The sequence below is a fragment of the Aspergillus viridinutans genome (assembly GCF_018404265.1).
Source record: "Aspergillus viridinutans IFM 47045 DNA, scaffold_7, whole genome shotgun sequence".
NCBI classification, from domain to species: domain Eukaryota; kingdom Fungi; phylum Ascomycota; class Eurotiomycetes; order Eurotiales; family Aspergillaceae; genus Aspergillus; species Aspergillus viridinutans.
The window spans coordinates 1,885,383-1,911,745 of record NW_025091223.1 but is presented as its reverse complement, the minus strand read 5'-3'; the positions used below and the strand labels follow the sequence as shown (position 1 = coordinate 1,911,745).

The following is a 26,363-nucleotide window of genomic DNA, read 5'->3' as shown; positions in this document are numbered from 1 at the left end:
AAAACCCAGCCATCGGAAGAAATACTGTACTGGTGTCTATCCGTACTTGATCGAGAACGGCCTTTTACCGACGCCGTTCTGTTTTAGCTGATTTTTCGGGATCTCTTAGCCTCCTGTACTGTAGTCTACTAGTCTACCGGATTAATTCGTAGCTGCTGATATTCAGCATTCTGCGGGTCCGGAAGATTGTAATCTATCTAAATCATAGTCAAGCTATGAATCTCATTCATGGATAATCATAATTCTTCCTGATGATCTCTGAAATTAGTAGTATGGAGTAGATACAGAGTAGATAGAGTCCGCAGTAGATGGGTGTCCCTTCATTCCTTTTGGGGGAGCTTCGCGTTTCATCCAAATAAGCGGTATAGGGGAGATTCCGGTTGGAGGAAAGGCAACAAATCATCGACGGGATGCGACATTCTGCCGACATTCAGGACAGCGGGCTCGTCAACTGGCTAATCTGCTATCTACCTATCTACTCCGACAATTGCGGTAGAGTGTTCATCCTGCAAATCACTTCGAGTCATAATGACAACTTTAGATGCTGAACATCAAAGCTACTGTTGACCGCTTCTTCTTGATTCGCATTGCCATCTGTTTGGTCGTCACTCCCTTCCGAGGTCCGGTTTCGATGCGAGTGGCAAGCCCCGTGAGATACTTCTCACTTCAAGAGCATGAGCAAGACTTCTTGCCCCTTCAGGCAATCCTCAGCGCATCTTCGATTGTCGTCCCCACTGTTACGTTTGTGGATGATGGCGATGATGTTCCATCTCCAAGTCTCCAACCCGCCACCGTACAGGCTGAACTACTTCATAGGCTGCTTTGGTGATGCTAGCTCTCGGGTTTTCGTTAGATGGATCCAGATTCCAAAGGACTGACCGAAGTCAAGACCGGTCTCTTATTGGATGCTACTCCAAAATTCCACATGCGACGACGACCCACAGTGGCCACCTTGACCGAGATATTTCCTTACCCTTTACGGAGTAGTTCACGAGTAAGTACGGAGTAGATGGCTCCATACCCATACCTGAAGAGGGATGTGCATATCAATTGCTCCAGACCTACGATGTCTTCTATCATACTGCAAGTAGCCTCATGACAAACATTGACGACAGGATGATGCTCAAGGTAGATCCCCCTTTTCTTGTTGAATATCCCGTCCTTATCGGTCTGGTTCTCAAACCATTGTCTAGCGGTGTGGTCACGAGCCAGGGATCCATTCCCACTTCCAGCATACTACGACGGGTTGCTACCCTATCTATTGGGCACTGCTACCTGGCCAATCCGTTGTGGCGTCCAAACCAAAGGGTGGAAACCAATCAATCCTACAAGCGGTCTCGGTGGGGCTCTTGGCGTCGCCTTGGAATTGGAGGTTCTTTGATCTTGTTATCGCAGAGAGCTGGTTGGCTCAAACATCCAAACACGTTCCCATTGGCCAGTGCCCCCGACTGCACGGACAGGCCCCGAACTGCGCTCTCCGGAATTTCCATCAGCTTGGACAAACGACTTCAGATTATGTAACAGATTGGAGCAGCCAGGCTCTTCTGCTGTAATTTGCCGCGAAAGGTTAGCCATTCAATAGACCCTGCGACTTGGGATTTGGACCCTTCGAGAAGTGCTCTCTTAGTATTCTTTCTATCTGAGTAGCAAGTCGACTGTGTGACAAACGACTTTGGCCACCAACCGCAAGTGTTATCATCAAGAACAAGCAGTTGGGAGGGTTGTGGATCAAGTATAGAGGGGCGGGTACTCCGTACCGCACAGCAGACACCGCGGCTATGTATCTGTCCCAAGCAAAGCATTCCACTCACCGTTAAAGCCGCTGCAGCTCACATGTCAGACATGCTTGACATGCGTTGAAGCCCCTCTCCTTGCTGGTCCAGACTGGCCGTAGAGTATTGCTATTTGTAACCAGAGACTGTTCGAGATCCGTTGGTATAGTTGGCTAATGTTTCCTGCCGCCAAACTCCAAGGCTACAAAAATGGCTGGTAGTCGAATCAGAAGAAGATTTCGAGGAGTTCTCCCATTATGGAAATATGTTTGTGATCCTTGTGCTGGTTTCACGTCAGATGATCATGTTGGCTGTCTGTGTGCTGGGCCTAGAAAGGCTTTGTCCTGTACAGAAGAGAAGCATTAGATGTCTCTGTAGGTTAGTTCTGCTCTTAGCTTAGTTTCTACACCATATTTATCACTTCCCATACTATACATACCCACTCTCTTTTTCTCTTACTCCCATTCCTACATGCCATTTGACTGTCTTCTTAGTTTTTCTACATGAGTAATTGCAAAAGACCATCTAAAGTAGAGGCTGCTATAGAATGAACACCACCACATAATCACACAAGACCAATAGTTTATCTTGAATATTAGTTTAATAGTCATTGACCAGTTAGTAGTTAGTTAGGGTTAGCAATCGTTAGATAAAGTTTGCCTAAATCTTTTTAGATAGAAAGAGTAATGCTATATCAACTTGATGACATATTCCGCTGCGGCTGCTGCTGAACATCGAGGTCTTCAATTTTATGTTCTCATGTCTGGAATTTCCAATGACTTAATCTCATTCACTATCATATATTGAAAGTGACCCTGCTGACTCTCGCCTCATCTCAGAAGTAATGCCGGGTATAACTCCAGAAGTGAGCAGGCACTCTTTGCTGATGGCGGATTGGATGGGCCAGCTCCGGTGTCTTTAGGCTTCTTCAGGCTTTTCCATTGGGTTAGAACTTTAATTTATTTCAAGGCTTAGAGCCTCTTTAGTTTCTTCATGACAATTAGTTCCTAGCTAGGCGAAGCGCTGGTGAAAAAGGGTACCAGCCGCAGGATTTATTAGGCTATACATGCTAGCTTTACACATTACTGTGTCATCAGATGAAGATAATATTAGTACAGCAAACCGCTAAGTCAAGTCAACTAATACAATCACAACGCCAGATCCCTATTATACACTGTTTAGGAAAGACCAAAAACCTATACCAGCATCGGAGTTGTCTTGTCTGACAGGCCTCAGATCGCACCAAGCAGATGATGCTGCTTTCTTAGGAATGCCACATCCTCACTCAGAGCAGCATTCCGATCCTCGAGGTTTTGAATACACTTTATAGCGTTGGTGAGGATTTCACACTTTTTCATCGAGCACGGCCTGTTATCGGAGACCTTTTGTTTGTTCCGACAACTAGTTATGACCTTTTCTAGGGTAGTAAACTTGGCATTCATGTTGGTGCGGTACCGCTTCTCAATGATATTATGGGATGCTCGTTTGGCAGCTTTGCGGCCGTTGATCGTTGGAGAATCAGCAGATGAGGTTCCACTTTTCTTGGGAGGAGGACTGGATGAGGGCGATGGAGATGGAGATAGCACGCCAGTGATCAGAGAAAGATCTTCTTGTGAAATGGTTCCGGGGCTTGGCCGCTGTGGGGTTTTGTTATGGGTTTTATGTTTGGCATTGGCTATGCCACTCGTGGAAGCAGTTGAGGTGCTTGGAGCTGTGTTGTCTGAGGTTGAATTATCAGAAGAGGCTGGATCTGATAGTTGCGCGCAACGAGTTGGTGGCCACAGTTGGGTCTTGCATCTGACCTCCTATATCATATCACAGGTTAGAACAGAGGAAAAGATGGACTGGATTAAGTGGATAGCTTACTGAAGGCGGAGCATCAGAAGAGACTGTTGTTTCCCTAAATTCACCGACGTAATTAGGGAACTTGACAGTTTGAGGCGGTCCTGATATTTCTTCAGGGAAGATATCTTCTGGGTTCAGTACCATATTGCTGGTGGAATCTGGGGGAATAGTCTCTGGTAGCATGCTCCTCAGTTGAAATGCATCAATGGTATCATTGTCATCCTGAGGACCTGGTAGTATGTCGGGATATGTAGCCATACCAGACCTCTGCTGGAAGCAAATGTTACTGTTATTTTGAAGAGGCCACGATATTGAAGCCCTAGCTTGGCTGTAATAATTCATCATGATGGCAGTAGGCAATAGCTTCCAGAATAGAATGAAGCTATTATTCTGACTCACATGTTTGTAGCTGTAGACAGAAAGGTTGATCTATAATGATTTCTTGAGCTTGGATAGGGAAGAGAACATAACTCCATGGCTGTGGGCGATAGATACATATACAAAAACATTGCCACGGGAGTGATGCTGAGAAATCCTACCTATGCAGCTTCATGACGGCATTGTCGTTAGGACCACCTGGGGATCGACATGTGCCAGTGATTAACCAGGGATCATGCTGAATGCTAACCAATAGTACTCCAAGCAACATCAAAGGTAGGACGTCGAAGAACAGATGGTCGACATCTTGACATCGCTGCTGAATAGAAGGACCACTAAGCTCACAGGGTTAAGGGAAAGCTATGTCATGATGACCAATCGGACTTGGTAAGTGACATTCTAAGTTTGAGTCTATCTTAAGATTATTTTATAGTTTTCAAGCAGCTGTAAGGCTCTTCTTCATTTAGTCCTATGCGCCAGCTAAGTATTAGGGAATGCCTTTTCTACTTACACGTTCAGGTTCCTGTTTCCAAACACGAAAGGCTGACTCGTCCTCTACACCACTAAGAACAGATCGCGACGAGACCTCTGTGAAATCATCTCTCAATCTTCAGAAGAGGGATGTATACCGCCTGGAAAGTCTATCCACGCAGTTGTCGCCCCATGGATCTAATGGTCAGCACCAAGACTATCAGCTCAGTATATCATTGATCGAGAGATCTACCAACCATCATACTCTCAGCAGCGGCATCTATATCAATCTCCACCCGTGAAGCTCACATTTCGTGCCTAGATCTTGTCAATCGACACACCTAGATTGGCCAGGTGGAGTTTGCCGAAGCGGCCATCTGACTTCAACCCAGTGTCTGTCAAATCAGAGTTGTGGAGTGTCATCAAGGGCTTGGCGATGATTTTTGACATTTATTTCTTCGAGTTAGAGGGGGGAGCGAGCCAAACTAAAATGAATGACGGTTCAGAACCATCTCTTTTTTGTCAGAGATTCGGATATTGACACAGCCAGTGATCTCTCAGTCCCAATAACACTGACTAAGCTGACTTTGCAGTTCGTTGCGCATGCGATTCTGGTTCGTGGTTCAATCTTGGCAACTGTCAGGTAAGGAGCTCTACGATAAGGTTGACACTTTCCATACATTCGGAATCAGCAAAGTTGGATTTCCATGGGTGCGGCACACATGCGCCTAACCAACTATGGCCGGAAATGTCAGCCGTCCAATAGATTATCGGCCAGATGGTCAGTAGAGCTTCGACCAATGAGGCTCAAGTATCCTGTGTCCTCAAATGTCAAAGGTCGTCCTCAAATGAACCTAAGGCACTTGCCTCCTTACAGTTACCATAGGGCATCATTACTCAGATACTGGTTGGATGGAGTGGTTCACCGACAAACCCAGCTCGAACTTGCAGTGAGGAAGACAGCATGGGCCGGAGCCAGAGAATCGCTGCGATTGCCGTCCACATGAGGACTCCAGGTTCCTTAACAATCCTCATCAGAATCAGCGATCCAGCGATTTTCAATTATCTTCTCTAAGAGGAACTCATTCTATCGGATGACTGGACAGTGTACCCTCTGAAACCGTCCGACTCTGAAGGGAATCGACGACCTACCCTACTCAGGGTCCTGAAAATGATTCAGTGCGATGATCATACATGCGTACGTGCTTGCCTAGGTTATCCTTGATGCATGCAGCTTATGAGTTGTGAATTATGTAGAGGTATAATCGACTAATAGCCCCGATGTTGCAAGCCCCAGACACAATAAGCACAAGTGACAGCCCTGGACCCTAAAAGTTCGCTTTAGCTTAAAATGGCAGGAGAACGCAGCTGTCAAAAAAGCTACCATGGATAGGACGAACCTTCTTTGCATGTTATAACTTATGGCAAGAATGTCTGGAGGTATGTTCAAGCCACCACTTACAGTGTAGAGAATGACACTCACACTTCCTCCCTTGAAGTGGTAGGACATACTTCGGTGACATAACTTAAAAGCTTCCTTGACCAATGCATCTTCATGTTGTGGACCCTTGTGAATGGTAGGTACCTATTGTACGGAGCTCCCGGCCATCCTATTATTTTTTTCACTTTTCCTTTTTCTTTGCCCTCGGAGGACCGGCTGTTTGTTAGGAACAGCATATCTGTCAGCATACCCGATTGTAGCATTCTATGAATCATTAAGAGGAGCTTTTGTCTGGGTCTTTTTAGGTTAGATATGGAATGATGATTCTCTAACTTGTACCCAGGAAAGCTATGTGACAGCGTATTTCTCGATAGTTCCTTCTCCAGCTCAGGTTTAAAAGCCCTGTAGATTCTCCGCATTGGAACACTGGCCTACTAGCTAAGCCAACTATAAGCCTTTATGAACTGTGTTTTCCTTCAATATAATATCCTCGTTTTTCCACCTCGAGCAGAATGACCTGGGATTTCAGCTATCTTGCAAAGAGCGGGCTATTCATCCGCCCTCCAAAGTCGAAATCCGGAGAATCCGAGAAATATGTCTTTGACGCCGGATCAGCACCTATTCCGATGCACGATGCCAACCAAGATGGCCCTTTTCAGGATGACCAGGGATCCCCCATGATTCTATTCCATTCCTGGCCCCCAATAAATAAGGACGAGGCCACGGCAAACCTTGCAGAGTCAGGGGGGAGTAACGTCTCATCTTCAGAGAAACAGCAACTCCTCAAATCATACGAGGAATCATTCGATGACTATCGGACTGTCAAGAGGGAATTGGTACATTCTTTTACCAATGACAGGATGCCGATTGTGAAGCCTTCTTGAATGCAACGTCATCCTACGAGACATTCTTGTACATGGTGCAGCCATCATCCGTGACCTCGGCGGATTTCAGGCCTCAGTATATAGATCTGAGAAGATCTGACTCTGGCTCCGTAAGGCATGAAAGGTTATGGCTGTCTTTCAAAATAATGCCCTACCTTCAGCAGGACAGAATATGTCTCTGCTCCCTACCTCAGATGGTCTTTCATAAATGTGTGGTGTACCTAGCTTGTATATACTTGCTCCCCAGTCAATCATGTATACATCAGCATTTCTTCATAGCTCAGAAACCTGTGGACTGTCCATCAACCTCTCTGCCAATGCAATCTACCATGACACGGGGCGCCTCTTGGAGTATAGCAGCATATTTTCAGAGTAGAATAACACGTCCTCCGGTGAGGTCATGTCCATCGGTTTAAATCTACGCGTCATTCCACCGCCCTTAATCAGCAATGTCCGGCTCAATACTTGGGAGCTGGAGCTACTGCATATTCTTTCACACTGAACCTATCATCTCAAGGCTGCAATCCTCGCAATCGGCAGAAAGTGCTTGCCCCGTTTACAAAGCCTTTCCCCGCCTAATGTGGCTGAACGCTTCAAATTACTGCTACATAGTGCATTGTCTAAGTTGTGCTACTGCACCGGTGGCGAGGGGCTAGCTTTTGACAGTGGAGTTAAAAGACTGACTCGTGTATGCAAGTGCAGGAAGCTGTGGGAAAAGAAAAATTTAGTAGCTGGTCGTCCCTTCTTTTATAGCGGTCTGCTGCTAGAATGCAAGGCATTCAGGCCTACAATGCACAGCTTGTTGTAACCTAGTATATGCAAGTTAAGTTCTTGTTCTGGAACCGTAACAATTCCAAGATCATTCCGATACCGAATCTAGGTACTGACCTACCAAGCTGCATGGTGCATGATGCATCCCTGCCCTAACTGTCACTAAAACTTTTAGGGTTTCTGCAGAATTGCCACATTGGGAAGGGATTCCTTAATGGGCGAGCTGAAAGATGGATGAAACCTTCGGTGTTTTTGATAGGTTTAGGCGATCACTTAGACTCGGACCACTCGGTAGTGCGCTGCCGAGGACTGTGATCTGTCTTTCACTAATGCTCTTCGAAGGCTCCTGTAACAAGATCGGTTTAGATATTCGCTATAGAGACAAACGCTTTAACAGCAATTATGCTTTACTACTAGTACTCCCACCGTCAGTGCAGACCTGCCGCTCGCTCTTAAAATGTATACTGGGGAATGTGAATCGTGCTAACAGTCCAGGTCTTGCCGCCATCGGAAGTCGACATCTCGCCAGTGACGCCCTGGCCCTTGTAGTTGGTGTTCTTGTAGTTGGGATCCGCGCGATCCAGAATAATCTTGGTGTCGATCCAGGCTAGAGAGGTAGCATGTATGTTAGCCAGTGACTTCGAACAGTGGAGTTGCCGTGTAAACTTACAGTGGGCACCGACGGTACCGCAGTCAGTTGCGGCGCACTCCACAGCGCTACCCCAGCCCTGGGCCTCTCCGTCGCTGGTGGAGAGGGTCGAAACGATTTTTCCGTTCACGGAAACCGTCTGCGTGTAGTTGCGAGTAGCATCATCGTATTTGTCTGGAGGATGTTTAGTTCTGCATGTCTAGAGCGTAGACGGGGATATGTCGCGGTTGCTTACAGTGCATCGTTACGTGGTCGCCAGGGTTGGCAGCGGCGCTCTTGCCCTGCACAGGGTACTGCGAGTTCTCTATATAGGCTATGTGTCAGTGCCATTGATGGTTTAGGTAGGAGACGTATCGTGATAGGTCAACGAACCTCCCGTCTTCAGGAGCGTGTAGGCATAGATGCTCCACCCATTGGATTGCCACTTGTCGGCGATGGATTGGATCAAGTCTCCGTTGGAGGTGCCCATGCCGACCCAAAGGGAAAGGTCTCCCCTGTTGTTTTCGCTAAGGGTAGGCAGGACGAGTGTGGAGGTTGCTTCGCGGATGAAGGAATTGGAAGCAACAGGACCGGTGCTAAAGGCAGGACCCATAGCCGCATTCACAGCGGTAAAGGCCCCTGCGGTAAGAGCAGCGGAGAGGAGCTGGCTAATGGAAGGCATCGTAGCAGTAATTTGGAAGTATATGGCTGTAAGTTCAGTGTGGACTGTGTGGTTCTGCTCTTGTCCTTGCTCGGAAGAACATCAAAGCCATTTTATACTTCGCCATTGGGTGAGACTGTTGATCTCAAGCTCAGTCCCTGAATCGTAGTCTCTGAACCCCCCTCGCCGGACTGTGTCAGAGTACGAGTACGAATGTACATATCCAGTGGGATTCTCCACCATTTATGACTCGGGTTGTGAGACATCTATCAAGTCGAAACAGCCTGAGACAGGGGGTTTGGGAATAAAAACACCAATAGGTGGATTTATGACGCTATACAGAGTACTCCGGAGCTGTCTATCAACTTCCATATTCTGCATAAATGGAACACAAATCTGAACTCAAGAAAGTTATGTCAAGTATTCACGGGCCCCTTTCCAAATCAATCCTGTCTGCATGCTCACTGAACCGGAGAAGGGAAGCTTGAAGACATAGTGTTTCAAATATCTCCACCAAGCATCTCCCCTGCGGGTAGACCGGATGTATGAGCACATATATGGTATACTGAACCTACTGAAAAGTTGTCAGCTAATGCTCTATGGTATACTCTAGCTCTAACACACAGCTAGTTAAGAGAGAAGAACTAACATCTCTAACCAACGAGTGGAAGGAACAGAAGTTTCATTAAGACTCCCAGGGATTTTCTGGGGTTGTTACTCAAATCGCCATGTCGCCTGCCAAGGTGCATGGCTTGGACCCCTATTGACATCCAACTAGTCATGTAAATCAGCTACGACGTGCGGGGCTGCATTGCCGGAGGATTCTGAATTAAGGGTCCTTCGGCCATTATCCGGCAGCTGGTAGCGTCTGGGCACTGCACGGTCAGACAGCCGGGAATACTTGCGAATCTTGAATGTCTAGAAAGCCTAAGCTTCTCTCCCTGCAACAATTGAAAAAGCTTACTGGTGGCTTATTATTCAGGAGTGTAAACTGTGAAACCTCGAACTCTTCAGGGTTCAAGGCACCAAAGATCTCGGCGAAAAATACTTCCCAATGCAGCTTATAATCGACTGGCTTATAGCTCGTGACCCCTTAGTTCATTGCTGAGGGTTTCGGCATTATTGAGGCTGTTTGATATAGACTCAGTACGCAGTGATGTACAAGTCTTCGAACAACAGCTGTGTCTGGACTCTGGAATACTGCATGAAATGAGGTGTAGCTTGATACCATTTGATAGACATTATTGTGTTGTATTTGTAGACTGAGCCTGGATCTCAGAAAGAAGCAGATGTCTTCATGATTTAGTTGCAGACAAACTCTGTCTCAGTTGCCTAGATTCATAAGTTCTGGTCATACTCGAACCACAGACTCGGTGGACTGAGTCTCACTAAAATTAGGATAAATTCCCGGAGAAGACTAACAACGGGGTAACCAGTGAAAAGCTGGCTAGTTAACTATTTTCTAAGATTTTCGCTCCTCATCGGCTAACGTATAGTTCCAAGGACTACTTTATCTCGTCATTTAACCACGGATCCTGGAGCAGTTCTTTTGCCGTCTTTCTGTCTTCAGGTCGCCATTGAAGCATCTTCCTCACGAAAGCCAAAAACATTTCCTCATTTCTTCCCTCGAGAAACTCTTCCGACGTTTCCAAACTTACTTGATTTGGTACCTCTATGTCCTGCTTCCATTTCCCTGTGAAAGTTGTTCATAAGCACTCTTCCATTGGTTAGTGCATCAGTGAGAGAGTATACTTACCGTCCTCAGTAAAAAACTCATGACTCCTTTTGCCACGTTTGAGCATATCTAAAGGAGGCGGCCCCAGAATGCCAATTACCTCAGCAAGATGTGCACGGGTGGAATACCCTTTCCCATCAGGATCATTGCCATAGAACAGGTGCTTGCCCTCAAACAGATCCCAGATCTGGGTTTACCTACTAGTTAGTAATCTATAACGAGCGTGGCCATCGTGGCAGAGCATACCATGACGCCAACATTCCATATATCAACTGGGTAGCTCCATTCAGTTTTCAGCATTACTTCTGGCGATCTGTAAACATTGGGCTGTGCGTCATGATTTCTCCTCTCATCTCCTCGTACAGCTGAACCAAAATCACTCAGGACTGCTCGGCCGAATGTCTTTGGCAATTCAAACCGTCGAGAAGCATACACTGGCATGCCGTTGACGAATTTTCGCGGCGAAGGGTTCTCCAGTTCAGCTCTAGTAAAACTGTCAAGGATAGTTCTGTCCTCTATTTCTTGAAGAATGTTATCGCCCTTGATGTCTAATCGGGATGTGGATCAGTAACTGAAGATTTTGAATGTCCACAGAATGTCTTACCTGTATGGACAAGCTTGCATTCGGTATGGAGATAGTCAAGCGCAAGAAGAACCTGCATGAGACCAAGCTTGAGTAGATCTTCAGTAAATCGATGATTAGGGTTGCGATATAGCAGATCCCTGAAACTCTCCCACATTGGTTTCTGAACAAGACAGTGATGGTCCCCTCCGGCACGAGGAATGGTGAGTATATCTAGCGCTCTTCTCACATGAGCATAGCCAGGATGAGATGGGTTCCCTTGGTTCAGATGCTTATAAATCTGGAACTCTTCCTGGTTGGTTTCATTACGTGTATATACCTTGAGTGTCACATATTGATGACCTCTGGTCACATTAGCCGGTCATGGTATGAAACGAATGGAACCAACACCGACGTACTCAAGGTCACGGGCGAGCCATACTGTTGAGGTAACACCAAATCCCAGCTTACCAATGACCTGGTATTTGGAACTGAAGACATCGCCAATATTGACGGGATAATATTGTCCTTTCTTGAACTCTTCGAAACGTTCCTCGTCAAGGAGCTTAGATGGAGCGACCGATTCGAAGCCACTGGTGGGAAAACACATGGGAAGGGACGGAGATCTTCGAAACGTGTTTCTTGCCCATTTCAAGAGGATAGCCATGATGAGAGCACGAAGGGACGCTGATAGGGCTGACAGATCCTAATATCATATGTCTTGCCTGTGTTTATGTTCCAAATATGGTTAGCGCAAAGTGGTTGATATATTATTGATTTTCTCCTCATCAACGTAACCTACGTCATCCACTCAGAGTCACAGTAACACGAAGACATCATGCCATCTTACAGCTTACCCATCATACTGCATTTTTGCAACACAGAAGAGAGTACTTTACAGTCTCTCCTCTCCCCTAAATTCAGGGTTTTTAGTCAAACCAAAGGATCAAAATGAAGCTAGCAGTCTTCAGCGCCAAATCCTACGACAAGCTCTTCCTCGACAGCGCCCTCGAGCAAGACTACGCATCCTTCTGCGAAATCGTCTATCACTCCTTCGCTCTATCCTCAGAGACAGTCTCACTAGCCAAAGACAGCGATGCAGTCTGCGCCTTTGTAAACGACAAACTGGACGCGACAGTCCTCAAATCCCTCCACGCATACGGCATTCGTGCGATCCTTCTGCGCTGCGCCGGCTTTAACAATGTCGACCTGCGAGTCGCGGAGGAGCTGGGTCTGTTCGTCGCCAACGTCCCCTCCTACTCCCCCGAAGCCGTGGCCGAATTCGCCGTGGCGCTGATCCAGACTCTGAACCGTAAGACACACCGCGCGTATAACCGCGTGCGGGAGGGAAACTTCAACCTCGAGGGGTTCCTGGGGCACACGCTGCATGGGAAGACGGTGGGGATCGTAGGTGTTGGGCGCATTGGGCTGGCGCTTGCGAAGATCTTCCATGGGTTTGGCTGCAAGCTGCTGGCGTATGACCCGTTCAGAGGGGAGGAGTTTAGAAAGTACGGCGAGTTCACCGAGTTATCTGAGTTGTTGTCGCAGAGCGATGTGGTCAGCCTCCACTGTCCTCTTACGGAGGACACGCGACATATTATCAATGATGAGACCCTGGCGCAGATGAAGAAGGGTGCGTTGCTGGTTAATACCTCCCGTGGAGGGCTTGTCAGCACCAAGGCTGCGGTCCGGGCGCTCAAAGCGGGCCATTTGGGTGGTCTGGCGTTGGACGTGTACGAAGGGGAGGGCTCGCTGTTCTACAATGATCATTCAGCTGAGATTATCCAAGATGACACGTTGATGCGACTGATGACGTTTCACAATGTTCTTGTCTGCGGACATCAGGCGTTCTTCACGCAGGAGGCCCTCAGTGAAATTGCGGGAGTCACGCTGGGCAATCTGCAAGATTTCGTGTTGAAACGTACTTGCAAGAACTCGTTGGTGCGCGAAGGCCATCTACTGGTTAAGAGGGATACAGCACCTGTTCGTCTATGAGCTGGGAGGGCGTCGCATCAAGCACTTGGGTATTTCGCATTTCGCGTCTATGGCAAGAGCCTATTCATAATAGCATGAATGCTTCGTTTCTCATTACGTACATTTCATCCACGCAGACAAGCCAGGCGGAGGATATATGCCAGCCCCCTTGGGACGATTCGGCTCCCGTGAATGATCAACGGGACGACCGAGATCATCCACATAAAGCACACAAACCTGAAAGCAGCAATAAGTCGGAGTCTCTCAACCAGCGCTAGAACGGTCCTGTCTTTGGCTTTTTCGTAAGCAGCACACCATCTACCCTGGCCTTTCAGTTGAACTCGTTTTGCCTGCTCTCTCTCCTCAACCGCGTCTGCCATCTGCCAGGCGACCCTACGGTTAATCTTTTCCCACGTCGTATCTTCCGCATATGCCCGGGCAGCCACGGCCAGGGACGACAGAAGCTGAGAGTCGCGCGATACCTGCCGCACTAGAGCAACAAACGTCTCAATGTCGTTTGGAGGAACCAAGTATCCTGTCTCTTGATGGCGCACAATATCCGACGGTCCACCCTGGTCCCGTGCGATAACAGGCAGCCCGCTGGCCATTGCCTCGAGCACCACCAACCCGAAAGTCTCGGTAATAGAGCAGTGCAGGAAAAGGTCTCCCGAAGCATATGCACGAGCCAGTGGTTCTCCGGTCAAGAAGCCTGTGAAAACAACATGATCTCTGACATGATCAAAGAGACGGTGAATCTTCCTTTCGACGTCCGGATTGCGGTTTCCTCCGACAATCAAAAGCTTGAACGGTAGCTTCTCTTCCGCGAGTTTGGCTGCTGCCACGGCCAGGAACTCGAATCCTTTCTCCGGGGCCAGTCGGCACACGCAGACGAGGATGATTTCTCCATTGGGCGCAATCTCCTTCCGATAGGCCTCGTCGCGACGAGAGGGATTGAACAAGGTCGTATCGACGCCTCGTCCCAATTTGACAGCTCGTGTGACGGGCGCGCCGGCCTTCTTGAGATAGTCTAAGATGCATGATGATGGATAGAAGATGGTATGCACAGCGGGATTGCTAAAAAGAAAGCCTTGCACCGTCGCTAGCAACCAAACAGACCACCGACTCAAAAGAGTTGGGAAGATGATCTCACTGTATGCTGACAGGTCGGTTTGGAAGTTCAGTAGCACAACGGGGGGGTTTCGCAGCTGCCGCAGGTACAGGAGTAACTGGAAACCTAAGGATGCTGGACTTGCCACATAGACAATATCCGGCTGGACGGTCTCCCTGTAGGCATCTTTCAGGCGGAACGGGTACACCAGCGTCAGATCTGGGTTGTAGGGGAGAGGATAACCTGGCAGTCGCAAATTCGCCACTGGTTGCTCGGGCTGTTGGGCACCCGCGAATTGAGGTGCCACCACGATCAGGTCGACCTCATTGCGACGAAGATAGTCGATCAGACTGCCTGTTGTTCGGCTGACTCCGTTCACAGGACCAAGTGATTCGGTGGTCAACAGCACCTTCTTCCCTTTCAGAGACTGAGGAAAGCTCTCTCTATCCATTTATACCTTAATAGAAGTATTGCGCAAAGGTTAAGTATTATTCTGTAAAGCAGTAATCCAGTCAGGAACCCAGATCTACCTGGTAGTACCAGCCCGCATAAAAGCCATGATGCGAGCCTGAAGTAACCGAAACCAGAATTTCCGTCCAAAGTCAAATGCTACAATCATCGGCGATCACAGCAGATAAGAAAGTGCTTGTGCCGGATTGCAACGTCGAAGCCAGAGCGCAATGCTTCGTGTAGGAGGCCGCGGTGGCTGCACGTGGGTCAACTCTTTGTCGCCCTCCGCTGCGAGGCTCTCCCCTCTCCCGACCAGTGGCAGTCCGCGAATCCCCCCGCGTGCACCCAGCAGTCCAGCTCTTTGGGGATCCATGCGATCAACTCAACTGTCCATTACACACTTATGAACCTTTGGTTATTATTGCTTTACATGACCATCTCAAGCGCTAGGAGGATGGCGGCAACGATCACAAGGCACGCGGGGGCCTTTCTGTTTGCCCCCTCGATGGAGGGGGGTTCGATAAGGGTGAAGCCGGGATGTAAAAGTCTATAAACGCTCTGCGCCCGTTTCTGCAGTGAATCTGTGGTCTTTTTTATGATGGTTGAGCAGGGAGCCATGATCGAAATGGTTACAGAAACTCAAGCAGTCGCAATGGATCTCCCGTCGTCCTCTGCAGGAACCTCAGATGCGAGCTCATATGATGGCTCAACGCGCCCTACAACCCCTTCTTCAAGCCCGCTGTTTTGTGCTTCTAGAATGGAGGACCTGGCTCTGTCGCATTTCATGCACTCTCCTGGCTCTGCTTCACTACAAAGCTTTCCGGCCTGGGGACAGGTGAAGAACATCTGCGTGGTGGGCGCTGGATACGTCGGTATGCTCTGCTAGTATCTCACTTTCTCAGTTGTACAAAAGACTCATCGTTACAGGGGGTCCGACCGCAGCCGTTCTGGCGCTGTACAACCCGTCGATAGCAGTCGAAGTCTTGGACCGAGACCCTGTTCGCATTCGGAAGTGGAAGTCACCACACCTTCCTGTACATGAACCTGGCTTGGTCGACGTCGTCCGAGTGACGAGAGATGGAGCGGAGATTGTCAACAATGAGACTACGTCCCAGGTCAACGCGACGCGCTTGAAGCGGCGCGCAAACCTTTTCTTCACAAGTGACTCGGTGGCAAGCATCTCACGAGCAGATATGATTATGCTTGCGGTCAACACACCCACCAAGACGTTTGGTCTAGGCGCTGGTCGAGCAACGAATATGGCAGCTATTGATGAAGCTGTGCGGCAGATAGCCATCTATGCAAAACCAGGCACAATCATCGTCGAGAAGAGCACAGTTCCTTGTGGTACTGCGCAGCGGATTCAAAACATGGTAAGTACTCATGGCTCCATGTGCCTGCTCTTCATTGACCCCAATCTGACAATGTATAGTTGGCCACCCTGAGGCCCGACGTGCCATTCGAGGTCCTCTCGAACCCCGAATTCCTGTCCGAGGGCTCCGCTATTGAGAACCTCATCTCACCCGATCGTGTCCTCATCGGATCATCTGGAACACCATCCGGACAGCACGCAGCGCGCACTCTTGCACAGATTTACTCATCTTGGGTGCCGTCGTCGCGCATCCTCGAGGTCAACGCATGGTCGTCAGAACTCGCAAAGCTTGTAGCCAACGCCATGCTCGCCCAAAGAATTAGCAGCATCAACTCTATCAGTGCTATTTGCGAGAAGACAGGAGCTGAGGTCGATCAAGTAGCTCAAGCTATCGGTCTCGATGCCCGAATCGGAGCTCAATTCCTCAAAGCCGGACTCGGGTTCGGCGGCTCCTGTTTCCGCAAGGATATCGCCAGCCTGACCTATCTCGCCGAGTCATTGGGCTTGGAAGATGTGGCTCACTATTGGAGCCAGGTCAACGTGATGAATGAGATGCAACGCAACCGGTTCGCTAGGAAAGTCATCGAGAGATTCGATGGTAACTTGACTGGACGAAAGATCGCCATGCTTGGTTTCGCCTTCAAGAAGAACACCGGCGACACACGAGAGTCCCTAGCAGCCGACGTGATCCGGTTACTTCTGGAAGAAAAGCCCATGGAGATTGCGATTTTTGATCCCTTCTGCCTTGAAAAGGACATCATGCGAGAGGTTGAATGCGTCTGCGGCGCCTTGGACGGAAGGGTAGTCAAAGTCTTTCCCGATCCGTATCAAGCTTGCTCTCAAGCCGACGCAGTCCTCATCATCTCGGACTGTGACCAATTTCGGAATATGCCAACCAAGTCGAAGCCGACCACTTTTGCGCCGAGGACAGAGGTTAAGGTCGTTGACACTCTTCCCAAAGCCATAACATCCAAAGATCCAGAGGAGGACATCTGGTCCTGCAACGGCCTGTCATACCGCTTGTCCCCGCACGAGTTGTGCGAAGATGACTGTGAAGCGTGCCGTTCAACAGCGAGCCATCCCACTGCTACCGAGCCTGTAGAATGGGCACGCATAGCATACAACATGAAGGCACCAAAACTGGTCATTGATGGACGCGGGATCCTGGATATTCATGAGATGGAGAAACTCGGTGTCCATGTGGATGCCGTTGGACGTCGACCAGCTGTCATCTCAGCAGGCATTGACCCTTTGAACTGTGACATCTAGCACTGAATTTTCTTCAGGAAGGCTTGTTGCAAATTGATACCCCTCATTATCTTTGCTTTCTTTTGTGTTCGTCCCTCTTTTTGCATGCAGCAGCTTCAACACCTATCTCGAGAACATAACATCTAGACTGGGTTTAATTATACTTTGGTGCTTCAGTGTCTGCTATAGAGGTCAGTAGCAATGCTGACTTGGTGATTATTTGTACTCATCCATTTACTATGAGTGACATTCTGTTCTTACAGCGGCAAATGCTATATCCAGAGTGGTTACTACAAGCATAACTCCAGCTTTCACAAACGTAAAGTGATGATATACAGCAACGCCAAAACAAAGATATTCAGCCTGAAATCCCCCGGACCCAGCAATGTCAATCACGCATAAGCAGAGAACGATCCATCTATCTCTTCCACCTCCGCAACGGCGCGCTTGTACCCATCCATCACCTGCAATTTGTCCGTGTATTCAGCCAACCTCGGATACCGAGCCCGGAGATCAGGCATCTTAACCAAGGACGCAATAACAGGGAAGCTCATCATGATATCAGCAGCAGTCAGCTCCTTGCCGCACAGGTACGGGCCGCCTCCCGGCGCAGTCTTCAGCTGGTCCTCAAGAAAGTGAAAGTGGGAGGACAAGTTGGGCGCGACGAACGCCTGCTCCACCTTTGAAGCGACCATGCCCGTCAACGGCTTGATGAAGAACGGGACGGGGGCGTTCCTGATGCCTGTGCTGTGTCAGCCATCACCTCCATCACTTCCACGAAACACCACAGGAAAAGAAACTCACTATTCATCACCAACTGCATCACCAGAAACGGCATGAAGCTTCCCTCCGTGTAATGCATGTAGTACCGGTACCGCATCCACTCCTCGGTCTCGCCGCCTACCTGGTCCTCCTTGCCGGTGACATAGCGCTGGGGGATAAGGTTGAGCTTATCGCCCCCGAAATGATCGCAGAGATACTCCATGATCAGCCCGGACTCGGCGAGGACCAGCGGCTTGGGGGAGCCGGGGGTCTCGATGCTGAGAACCGGGGATTTGCCTAGCGGGTGGATGTCCTTGAGCTCCTTTGGGGCTAGCATGTCGGCGCCGCGCTTGAAGGTCCTGAGCTCGTAGGTGAGGTGCAGTTCCTCGAGGAGCCAGAGGATGCGCTGTGCGCGGGAATGTTCCAGCCTGTGTAGCCTGTTAGTTTGTGTTGATGCTGGTGTGGTGAAAAGCGTACCAGTAGAGGGTTATTTTGGCGCCTTTGTTTGCGTCTGCCATTTTGCTGTCTGAGTGTGTCTGATTAGGTGTATATGAACTAATATGAGTAATGCTGGTCTACGGAATCCGATACTGTCGGCACAATATGGACGAGAACACGTCAAAAGCTTAGTCGGCAACAGGAGATACATGACTTTATCTTTGATCTACATCTTTTCTCAGGATCCACGGCACTACTTCTACACCTGTTTCATGAATAATCGCAAGGTTGGAACTCAACCTCGGATGAATCCGTCGGCCAAGCACCATCTATTCCCGTGAAAATCTAAAGGCTAACGTCATCGATGTATGTGCGGGTCAATTCAGATCAATATTTGTTTGTAGACATGGCACTTTTAAGATCATATAGCTGATACAAGCCTCTTATATCAGCGAATCAGTAGCTGCCGTGCTCCCACAACGATGATATTGTAGCACCAATTTCCCACCAGCTATTAGAACGCGGTAGTATGGGGACGGAGGAGATGCCAGCGATCTCAGGCCTCAATTCTGCGGGCTGCTGACTCAGCACGCCAAGATCAGGTGACCGTCCTCTTGAACTTCATGGATATCATCACCGTCACCATCAGAGGAGTATCTCGGCCTCGCCTGAAATTGCTGACGTCGCAACCATGGCCGGCCCTAGCAAGTGTAAGTGGTTTCCCCCGACGTGACAACCTATCTCAATGCTGATCAATCGCTCCGCAGCTCTGGTCCTTGACCCGGCCTTCCAGAAATACTACGGTACATCTCTCCGTCCTTCTCCTACCCTCCAGCCCATCAACAAGATAGCGCGAATGCGCCACTTGATTTCCTTGATATCGTGCGCAATATCTACTATACCGACGGCTAATGCTCTGCAGAACTCACCGCAAACCGCTACAAGTACTTCCGCTGGACCCCGCGCCATGCCTGGTTATCGTTCATCTACATGATTGCGATCCCCGGTACATTGGGCTACATTGCCTACAAGACAGATGTATGTCTCCTTGCGAAGCTACAAATTATGGATGTGAAGAGGATGATCAACTGACCCGGAACAGGGCAAATACGAATTCCGCGGGAAGAGGAGAGGCGATACCATTCTCGAATACTAGGTTGTCCGTTGATTTATGTTGAGTGGAGGTGACCTCTGCAGGATTATTTCTCTGAGGCAGAGAGCATGGAAAGGGTGGGTACGAGATTGAGTCGTGCGCCAACCCGCGGGGTTTGTACCTATTACTAGAATATACCGCATCGATTTCGCACTGTTCAATCGTTCCCTCTTGAAGACCCGACGGTCCATCTCTCTGGTCTAGTTGGTTACATTCGCAGTTTCCAGATGCAGACATGGAGCACGCGTCTTATAATTGAATTGCGTAACTCAAATTGCGTCCTGTCGATTGCTTGGTATCAAGAACATGCACTCCCTGGAACTGTAAATCGGAACTGATTTTCCTACCGTAAACTCCATGTAAGCTTTAAAGAAACAACTCAGAGCACGCCTAATACGGCGCCCACCCCCTTCTCCCAGGTCCCGCACCATAATTGCGCCCTCCTCCTTCAGGTAGCCTCTCACCGCGCCTCCAATCCCCAGATGGTATCCCCCGATCTCCTCTCCCACGACCAGGCCGTCCAAACCCAGGATCACGGAACGCCCTCATGCCTCCTCCAACGGTCCCGCTGACTGGTCCTCGCCCCGTAATAAGCGGCGGAGCAACAGAGCCGTCCGCGAGCGGCGGCAGGATCGCGCAATCCACGTAGTCTCCAATCACGAAACGCCAGTCCTGCAGCGTCTTGTCCGCATCGTTACCCTGCAGCCGCAGCGCACGGGGCCCCGTCGCGGCACTGCTCCCGTTCTCATCATCATTCTCGCCACGGTACGGACTGTCCTTTGGTCCAACGACCACACTCCCCATGTCCTTGCTCAGGTATCGCCCTCGCGCGTCGCCGCCCATTGTCGCGGCGCCTTTGGTGTCCGGGTAGATCAAGCGGAAGCATATGCGTGTCCCGACAGCGGGATCGGGCAGCAGGGACGGTAAGGCCGAGGTGAGGAGCTGGGTTAATTCTCGTAGGGTGCAGGACTGCCAGGTGTAGATCTCCAGGTGCGGGGGAAGTCGCGCTGCAGGGGGAGGAGAGCGAGCTCGAATCGCATTAGGACCGCTGGTCGGCCCATTGTAGGAAGATGGCGATGAGGGAACGGCAAAGTCGGATAGTGGGTGGAAGGAGTTCACGCGGTAGAAGAGCTTAAGGTGGAAAGGTGTTGTCTTTTGACGGTCGATCTGCGGTTTTGGCGCTTTGGGCGCATCGCGAGGTGCAGCCATGATGGCAAAGTCGTCACGCGATTGGAAAGATAAGATACGACTTCCTCAATTGCAGTAGAGTGAACAGTTCAATTTCAATCCTGCGGCTGCGAGCTGGCGACGTTGGTGGTTGAAGTGTTGCCTTGTCACGAGGGCGAGGCCGCGAGAGCTATCTGGCGGAGGAAAGAAGCTCGCCCGCCGAATCTGGCCGCTTGCACCACCGCTGCTTTCAAGGTCATTTTTTACATCTCCCGCAACTCTCATTACACGCTACAATTTTTGATTACCTGCGTTAGCCTAATTAGCGACTGGCATAGTCTGTTCAAAACACAGCCATGGATTTCGCATCTTTAATGGCCAAGGAAATCTCCAAGGCCAAAAGTCCCGCCACACCCAGCTCAACATCATCAGGATCAGAGCAAAAAGAGCCCGCCAAAACCCCAGATAAAAAATACGTCCGACGAGCCGAACTCGAAGTTGCCAGAATCGCCGCCTACAATGCAGAACAGGAGCGCCTACAACGCGAACGCGAGGAGCGCCAGGTTCAGAAACGCAAACTGGAAGAGGAAGAAGCAGAGCGGCGACGCGAACGCGAAGAGAAGAGGCGTCGACTAGCTGAGGAATCCCGGAAGAAGCGAGAGGAGGAAGAGGCAGCGAAAGAGCGAGAGCGCAGGAAGAGACTGGGTCTACCTGAACTGCCACCCGCCGGTGAGAAGGATGAGTCGACTCTCGGGGAGGAAGAGGTGGATGTACCGGACGAGGAGCTGAACCAGAAACTTCGCGACCTCAAGGAGCCTATCTGTCTATTTGGAGAGAATCATGTCGCTCGTCTGCGGCGATACCGCCGTCTCGTCCGTCGGTCGATGACACCTCAGCCGAAGCTGACGGACGGGCCTATCCCTACTACCTTGGAACCAGTATCGGAGGTGGACATGAAGATCCCGACTGCTCTTCCTAAGGACGCAGATGGTCGCAAGTTCTTATTTCGGCAGTTGGCCTCGTACTTCAACATGGTGCTGCTGGAGTGGGAGCGTGCTCTCGCAAGACGCGATGTATCGGTCAAGCAGAGTCTAACTGGTCGTCAGGCCTACAATGCGATGATTCAGTCGAAGGAAAACTTGAAGCCACTCTTCAGGAAATTCGAGAAGAACGACATAGACGATAACCTGTTAGAGCCCATTATGGAGATCGTGCACAAGGCCCAATTGCGGAGATATGTTGACGCCAACGACGCATATTTACGCGTCAGTATCGGAAAAGCGTAAGTGAAGCCCTACCTCTGCACCTAACTCTATTCTAACAACCCCGTACAGAGCTTGGCCTATTGGTGTGACTATGGTTGGTATCCACGAGCGATCGGCCCGAGAAAAGCTGCACCAGAGTGATCAACAGGCACACATCCTCAGTGACGAAATTACCCGAAAGTTCTTGCAGAGTATCAAGCGCTGCTTGAGCTTTGCGCAGACCCGCTGGCCTCCGGATGATCAATTGCAGATTATGGGTTAGTGATGGATGTAGTTGAGGGTGAAGACTTTACCAACCTAGTGATGATAATGATAATATATACCCTGTACCTAGCATGTTCCCGAATTAGTGGTATGTGATCTGAAATATGTTAATTCAATATGTTCAATGATATATTTGAGATACAAGCGACTATTACACAACGAGCTCTGAGAGAGTCATGAGATATCTAATACTTAAGTATATATGTGCGCGCTGATTCTATGACCTCCAAAATCTCACCATCCAGCTCCATAGGCCATCCAGACTCGAGGGGGGCCGAGCTGTGGCCTCGGAATCAATCTTCTCCAGTTGCTGATAATAATCACCGTTTTGATATATTTCGTGACCCTCCATGCCGTTCATCACACGCAAAGATGAGCTTTGCGGTCTGGAAGAGGTTGGCGTTTTGCACTCGGATTTATCATCCCCGGTATGTGCTCTTATAAGTCGACCTGCCGTCTGCACGCAACTGCCGTAGGCAAACCGGATCAGGGAATCGCCGGTGAGACTGCCAATGATAAAGACATCTTCGGCGACTTCGAGATCCTCCAACGCCTTCGCTCTCAATGTCTTGCCGGATATGATGGGGCTTGGTTCCGTTCCATCTGGACACCCAAGAATCTCGGAAAGAAGGGGCTTATCCAGGTAGCCAAGGCTTCCACGACGACCAGTAGCATATACCAGACCACGCACGGCTCGTTCTACTGTGCTTCTGTCGGGCAGTTGAAAAGTCACGACGGCAGATTCCGATTGCATCTCCACTGCAATCACTTCAGCGTTTGGAAGGCCCTCGTAAACCGTATCCCAGGCCCGACTTTCGACGAACGGAGATGATGTTGTCCGCTTTGGTTTGCCAGGACGTTTGGCTGTAGCTGGCTCTGCGGCAAGAGCAGCTCGCTTCATCAGTCGATATACGCCCGCATATTCCGGATATGCGCGCTGGTGACAGCTGCGGAGTGGAGAGGGATGTCCTTCTGGATCCCATTTGAATATATGAAGGATCTTCTGGTCCGCTGGAGCAGATATTATGATATCCGCGGCTGAGAAGCCGGATCCTATAACAAGGAGCGGTATCTCAGGAGTCGGCTGAAGAAATCGTAGGGGTTGTAGCATCGGAAGGGGCTGCAGCACTTCCGAGAATATTCCACTCGCCAAGACCAGATGCTTACAATGAATATTGTGAGAGGTAATGAAGAAACCATTTGCAGTTCTTGTGATACCGCTCAGAGTCTCGTTGTTCTGAAAAGAGTCATCAATTCCAACCGCCTCAGGATAGGCGCTGAAATAGTCCATAATCTCTCTCCTGGTGGGCCGCGTGAATGCGGGAAGATCCTTGCCATTGACCTTGTGGTAGTGCTCAGCGAAGGAATATCCTGGCAAGCACAGCATTGACGCATAGCTCAAAGTTTGAATATCCCAGCTAGCGAATCCCAGGTTGTCATTCCATTGACCACCGGCCTTCGGCGCATTGCCAAATACCAAGTGTGGGACAGCATTTTCAGGCACGTATCGCCATTCAACTCTTGTTTCACCCTCTCCCACATCCACATCGATGCTCGGCCGAACGAGTGTGTCAAGTAGAACATTTACTGGGAGAGCCTGCGTCGAGTACGACAATCGAGAGGCATGGAAATGCTCGGTCAAAGCCGTTACATCCGCCTCCAGTAAGTCCAGATTGTCCTTAAGCTTCGCATGGAGCAGAGGGTCCGGATGCGGACGATTTATAGAGTAGTACGGGAGATAGCCATGGAGAATAAATGACAGGATCATAGCCGATGGCCCGTTCCCTATCGATCGCAGTCTCAAAGTCAATCAAAAGGCCACGGTGATTGGCGAGAAAAGATTTCACTCCCTTGAAGAATGGCGACATACCGATGATTATGGTGTCAATTTCCATTGCAGGCATCTTGTGTGCCCCGAGCCGCGGCTTCAGCGCGGGGCATTCTGCATCAGACATGCGATGGTAGACAGCTTGATAACGGTCACAGTTATTGTGGCCCTGATGAACCAGTGAATCTGTTTACTACCTTCAGATGAAGGTTGATCAACTGGAAGGCCATGGAGAAGTAAACAAGGTCATAATCTGATTAGTAGGGATTACATGAGGGGAGTTTATGGAGGCTCGGATTGGGGGTTCGACCATAAACGGGGTTCGCTGACAAAACAAAAAGCAGTGACGGTACGGAGCAATCAAGATCACCGAGTGGCGTCCAGCTACGAATGAAATCAGATTGCCTTGTTCAGGCTGCCTTTCCGGGACAAGTGCTCCGTGGACCGATCCGGATCGTTTGTATGTGCAATGCACGATGTACCGGAGATATAGGCTAAAGAGTAGAATGACATGCAGCTCCTCGGCACTCTCCCAAACAGCGTGAAGTCATCGTGAGTTCGCTGGCCGAATTCGGGATCCGGTTGCGGGGTTGCGTTTCCTGATACAGTATGTAGGGCTTAGGGTGGCGTTGCAAGTGGCCCTATGCCCTAATTACCAGATTTGGACACGGCTGACGCATGATCCTTTACTAGGCGTCTTGGATCCTGGGGATCGTCGTCCCGGAGAGGGATGGACAGACGATGGAAGATTCGAAGACATTCAGGAAGTCGTGGTCGAAAGTCTCTTCGCTGCCATGATTGTCTCACCAAGGGCTTGGCTACTTTTGTCTTGATTGGAAATTAGAGGCTTGCGTTTCCGAGTGCTGGACTGGCCTCATAGGTCGTCCAACCGCAACTATGTATCATCTGGCCAAGTCTCTATACCTCTACGCTACCAGCAAAGAGGGTAAGGATATCACACCTCGGTCTCATTGCATCTGCGTCGCTGACAGATGGGCTCAGAATACTCCGTCCTGCTACTGGGATTAGACAACGCGGGGAAAACTACGCTCCTATCGCAAATCAAGGCCCTCTATCTGCCCCGTCCGGATGGCGCCACGGCTCCCAATCCAGGCAAAACCGTGCCTACCGTCGGCCAGAATGTCGCCACGATTCCTTTACCGGACATGTACCTGAAGATCTGGGATGTGGGTGGTCAAATCTCGATGCGAAATTTGTGGCAGAGCTACTATACGAGTTGCCACGCTATCATCTTCGTCGTTGATAGTACGGACGTAGGACAAGATCCAGACATCACCCGTCTACCCTCGAATCGGAAACCTGGCTCGTTGTCGGGCCCATCCGCGCCCGGAAGTGACGCCGTTACCGAAGAAATGGCAGGGATCAACGCGCCGGGAAGCCAGTTTGGACGGCTGGACGAGTGTCGCCAGGTACTGGAATCGGTGTTACAACACTCCGATGTGGCTGGAGTCCCTATTCTAGTGCTGGCCAACAAGCAAGATCGGGAAGATTGTGTTGAAGTTGTCCGCATCAAGGAGGGTCTTGTGCGCAAGGTCTTTGAGGGTGAATCCGGTAGCGGAGTGCGCGATACTCGCGTGTTGCCTGTCAGTGCCTTGATGGGTACTGGAGTTCGGGAAGCAGTCGAATGGATCCAGAGTCGAGTCAAGTGGAATAAGGAGGGACGACCTCCCGTCATGAAATGAGGCTCAGTGTGGTCACAATCCTGGTGTGACTGCAGGCCGCTGCTGGATGCCAGTTTGGTCACGGCTAGCTCCTCTATCTCTGGGCGGAGGAATGTTGATACCCTTCTTGTTGGTGATTGATTATCTGACTTCGGCGCTGGAGGGCTTTGTTTATACAAGATACCTAGATAGTTCTGTGCATATATTACTTGCATCAACCATCCGATTTCATGATGGAGTGTGTCCTTTTGACTGGACCCTATGCTATCATAGTAATAAGATAAGAAAAAATGAAGCTATCGCGAAATTCACTGACTCGCTTGCCCGTTTTTCCGAATCACCACGATACCAAGAACCTCAAATCTCAATAGCGGAGAATCTATGATGTATAATTGTACATCAAAGATACAATCAGCCGGTTATATGCGCAATCGCGCGAGTGTCGAGGCTGGAACTTCTCCACATCATGATTCCATTTTTGACGTCAACACTGGCGGATGCAAT

At 49.7% G+C, this 26,363-nt stretch overlaps 12 protein-coding genes across 12 annotated transcripts; 5 read left to right on the top strand and 7 right to left on the bottom strand.

The window, feature by feature from the left end:
* Positions 1 to 3,004: 3,004 nt before the first annotated feature.
* On the bottom strand, positions 3,005 to 3,761 carry Aspvir_009081 (uncharacterized protein; the record flags this gene model as incomplete). Its single annotated transcript, XM_043272233.1, has 2 exons — positions 3,005 to 3,577; positions 3,639 to 3,761. 2 exons carry the CDS (start codon positions 3,759 to 3,761, stop codon positions 3,005 to 3,007), a joined length of 696 nt encoding a protein of 231 aa, XP_043128168.1.
* A 4,253-nt stretch (positions 3,762 to 8,014) lies between these two features.
* On the bottom strand, positions 8,015 to 8,872 carry Aspvir_009080 (uncharacterized protein; the record flags this gene model as incomplete). Its single annotated transcript, XM_043272232.1, has 4 exons — positions 8,015 to 8,169; positions 8,233 to 8,385; positions 8,447 to 8,515; positions 8,584 to 8,872. The coding sequence occupies 4 exons, from the start codon at positions 8,870 to 8,872 to the stop codon at positions 8,015 to 8,017; spliced, it is 666 nt and encodes a 221-aa protein (XP_043128167.1).
* Positions 8,873 to 10,356: 1,484 nt separating this feature from the next.
* On the bottom strand, positions 10,357 to 11,815 carry Aspvir_009079 (uncharacterized protein; the record flags this gene model as incomplete). Its single annotated transcript, XM_043272231.1, has 5 exons — positions 10,357 to 10,544; positions 10,608 to 10,773; positions 10,833 to 11,134; positions 11,191 to 11,513; positions 11,568 to 11,815. 5 exons carry the CDS (start codon positions 11,813 to 11,815, stop codon positions 10,357 to 10,359), a joined length of 1,227 nt encoding a protein of 408 aa, XP_043128166.1.
* A 284-nt stretch (positions 11,816 to 12,099) lies between these two features.
* Aspvir_009078 (2-hydroxyacid dehydrogenase) lies at positions 12,100 to 13,143 on the top strand (the record flags this gene model as incomplete). The annotated part of the gene is made up of 1 exon (XM_043272230.1): positions 12,100 to 13,143. One exon carries the CDS (start codon positions 12,100 to 12,102, stop codon positions 13,141 to 13,143), a length of 1,044 nt encoding a protein of 347 aa, XP_043128165.1.
* Positions 13,144 to 13,247: 104 nt separating this feature from the next.
* Aspvir_009077 (glycosyltransferase family 4 protein) lies at positions 13,248 to 14,681 on the bottom strand (the record flags this gene model as incomplete). The annotated part of the gene is made up of 1 exon (XM_043272229.1): positions 13,248 to 14,681. One exon carries the CDS (start codon positions 14,679 to 14,681, stop codon positions 13,248 to 13,250), a length of 1,434 nt encoding a protein of 477 aa, XP_043128164.1.
* Positions 14,682 to 15,275: 594 nt separating this feature from the next.
* ugd1 (UDP-glucose dehydrogenase) lies at positions 15,276 to 17,321 on the top strand (the record flags this gene model as incomplete). Its single annotated transcript, XM_043272228.1, has 3 exons — positions 15,276 to 15,552; positions 15,608 to 16,053; positions 16,113 to 17,321. The coding sequence occupies 3 exons, from the start codon at positions 15,276 to 15,278 to the stop codon at positions 17,319 to 17,321; spliced, it is 1,932 nt and encodes a 643-aa protein (XP_043128163.1).
* A 371-nt stretch (positions 17,322 to 17,692) lies between these two features.
* On the bottom strand, positions 17,693 to 18,580 carry Aspvir_009075 (glutathione S-transferase; the record flags this gene model as incomplete). Its single annotated transcript, XM_043272227.1, has 3 exons — positions 17,693 to 18,042; positions 18,105 to 18,490; positions 18,540 to 18,580. The coding sequence occupies 3 exons, from the start codon at positions 18,578 to 18,580 to the stop codon at positions 17,693 to 17,695; spliced, it is 777 nt and encodes a 258-aa protein (XP_043128162.1).
* A 611-nt stretch (positions 18,581 to 19,191) lies between these two features.
* Aspvir_009074 (uncharacterized protein) lies at positions 19,192 to 19,656 on the top strand (the record flags this gene model as incomplete). Its single annotated transcript, XM_043272226.1, has 4 exons — positions 19,192 to 19,210; positions 19,268 to 19,303; positions 19,423 to 19,538; positions 19,603 to 19,656. The coding sequence occupies 4 exons, from the start codon at positions 19,192 to 19,194 to the stop codon at positions 19,654 to 19,656; spliced, it is 225 nt and encodes a 74-aa protein (XP_043128161.1).
* A 387-nt stretch (positions 19,657 to 20,043) lies between these two features.
* On the bottom strand, positions 20,044 to 20,862 carry Aspvir_009073 (SAP18 family protein; the record flags this gene model as incomplete). The annotated part of the gene is made up of 1 exon (XM_043272225.1): positions 20,044 to 20,862. One exon carries the CDS (start codon positions 20,860 to 20,862, stop codon positions 20,044 to 20,046), a length of 819 nt encoding a protein of 272 aa, XP_043128160.1.
* Positions 20,863 to 21,176: 314 nt separating this feature from the next.
* Positions 21,177 to 22,347, top strand: Aspvir_009072 (mRNA splicing protein PRP18; the record flags this gene model as incomplete). The annotated part of the gene is made up of 2 exons (XM_043272224.1): positions 21,177 to 22,102; positions 22,155 to 22,347. The coding sequence occupies 2 exons, from the start codon at positions 21,177 to 21,179 to the stop codon at positions 22,345 to 22,347; spliced, it is 1,119 nt and encodes a 372-aa protein (XP_043128159.1).
* Positions 22,348 to 22,566: 219 nt separating this feature from the next.
* On the bottom strand, positions 22,567 to 24,304 carry Aspvir_009071 (uncharacterized protein; the record flags this gene model as incomplete). Its single annotated transcript, XM_043272223.1, has 2 exons — positions 22,567 to 24,134; positions 24,220 to 24,304. The coding sequence occupies 2 exons, from the start codon at positions 24,302 to 24,304 to the stop codon at positions 22,567 to 22,569; spliced, it is 1,653 nt and encodes a 550-aa protein (XP_043128158.1).
* Positions 24,305 to 25,074: 770 nt separating this feature from the next.
* On the top strand, positions 25,075 to 25,880 carry Aspvir_009070 (ADP-ribosylation factor family protein; the record flags this gene model as incomplete). Its single annotated transcript, XM_043272222.1, has 2 exons — positions 25,075 to 25,123; positions 25,180 to 25,880. The coding sequence occupies 2 exons, from the start codon at positions 25,075 to 25,077 to the stop codon at positions 25,878 to 25,880; spliced, it is 750 nt and encodes a 249-aa protein (XP_043128157.1).
* Positions 25,881 to 26,363: the final 483 nt, after the last annotated feature.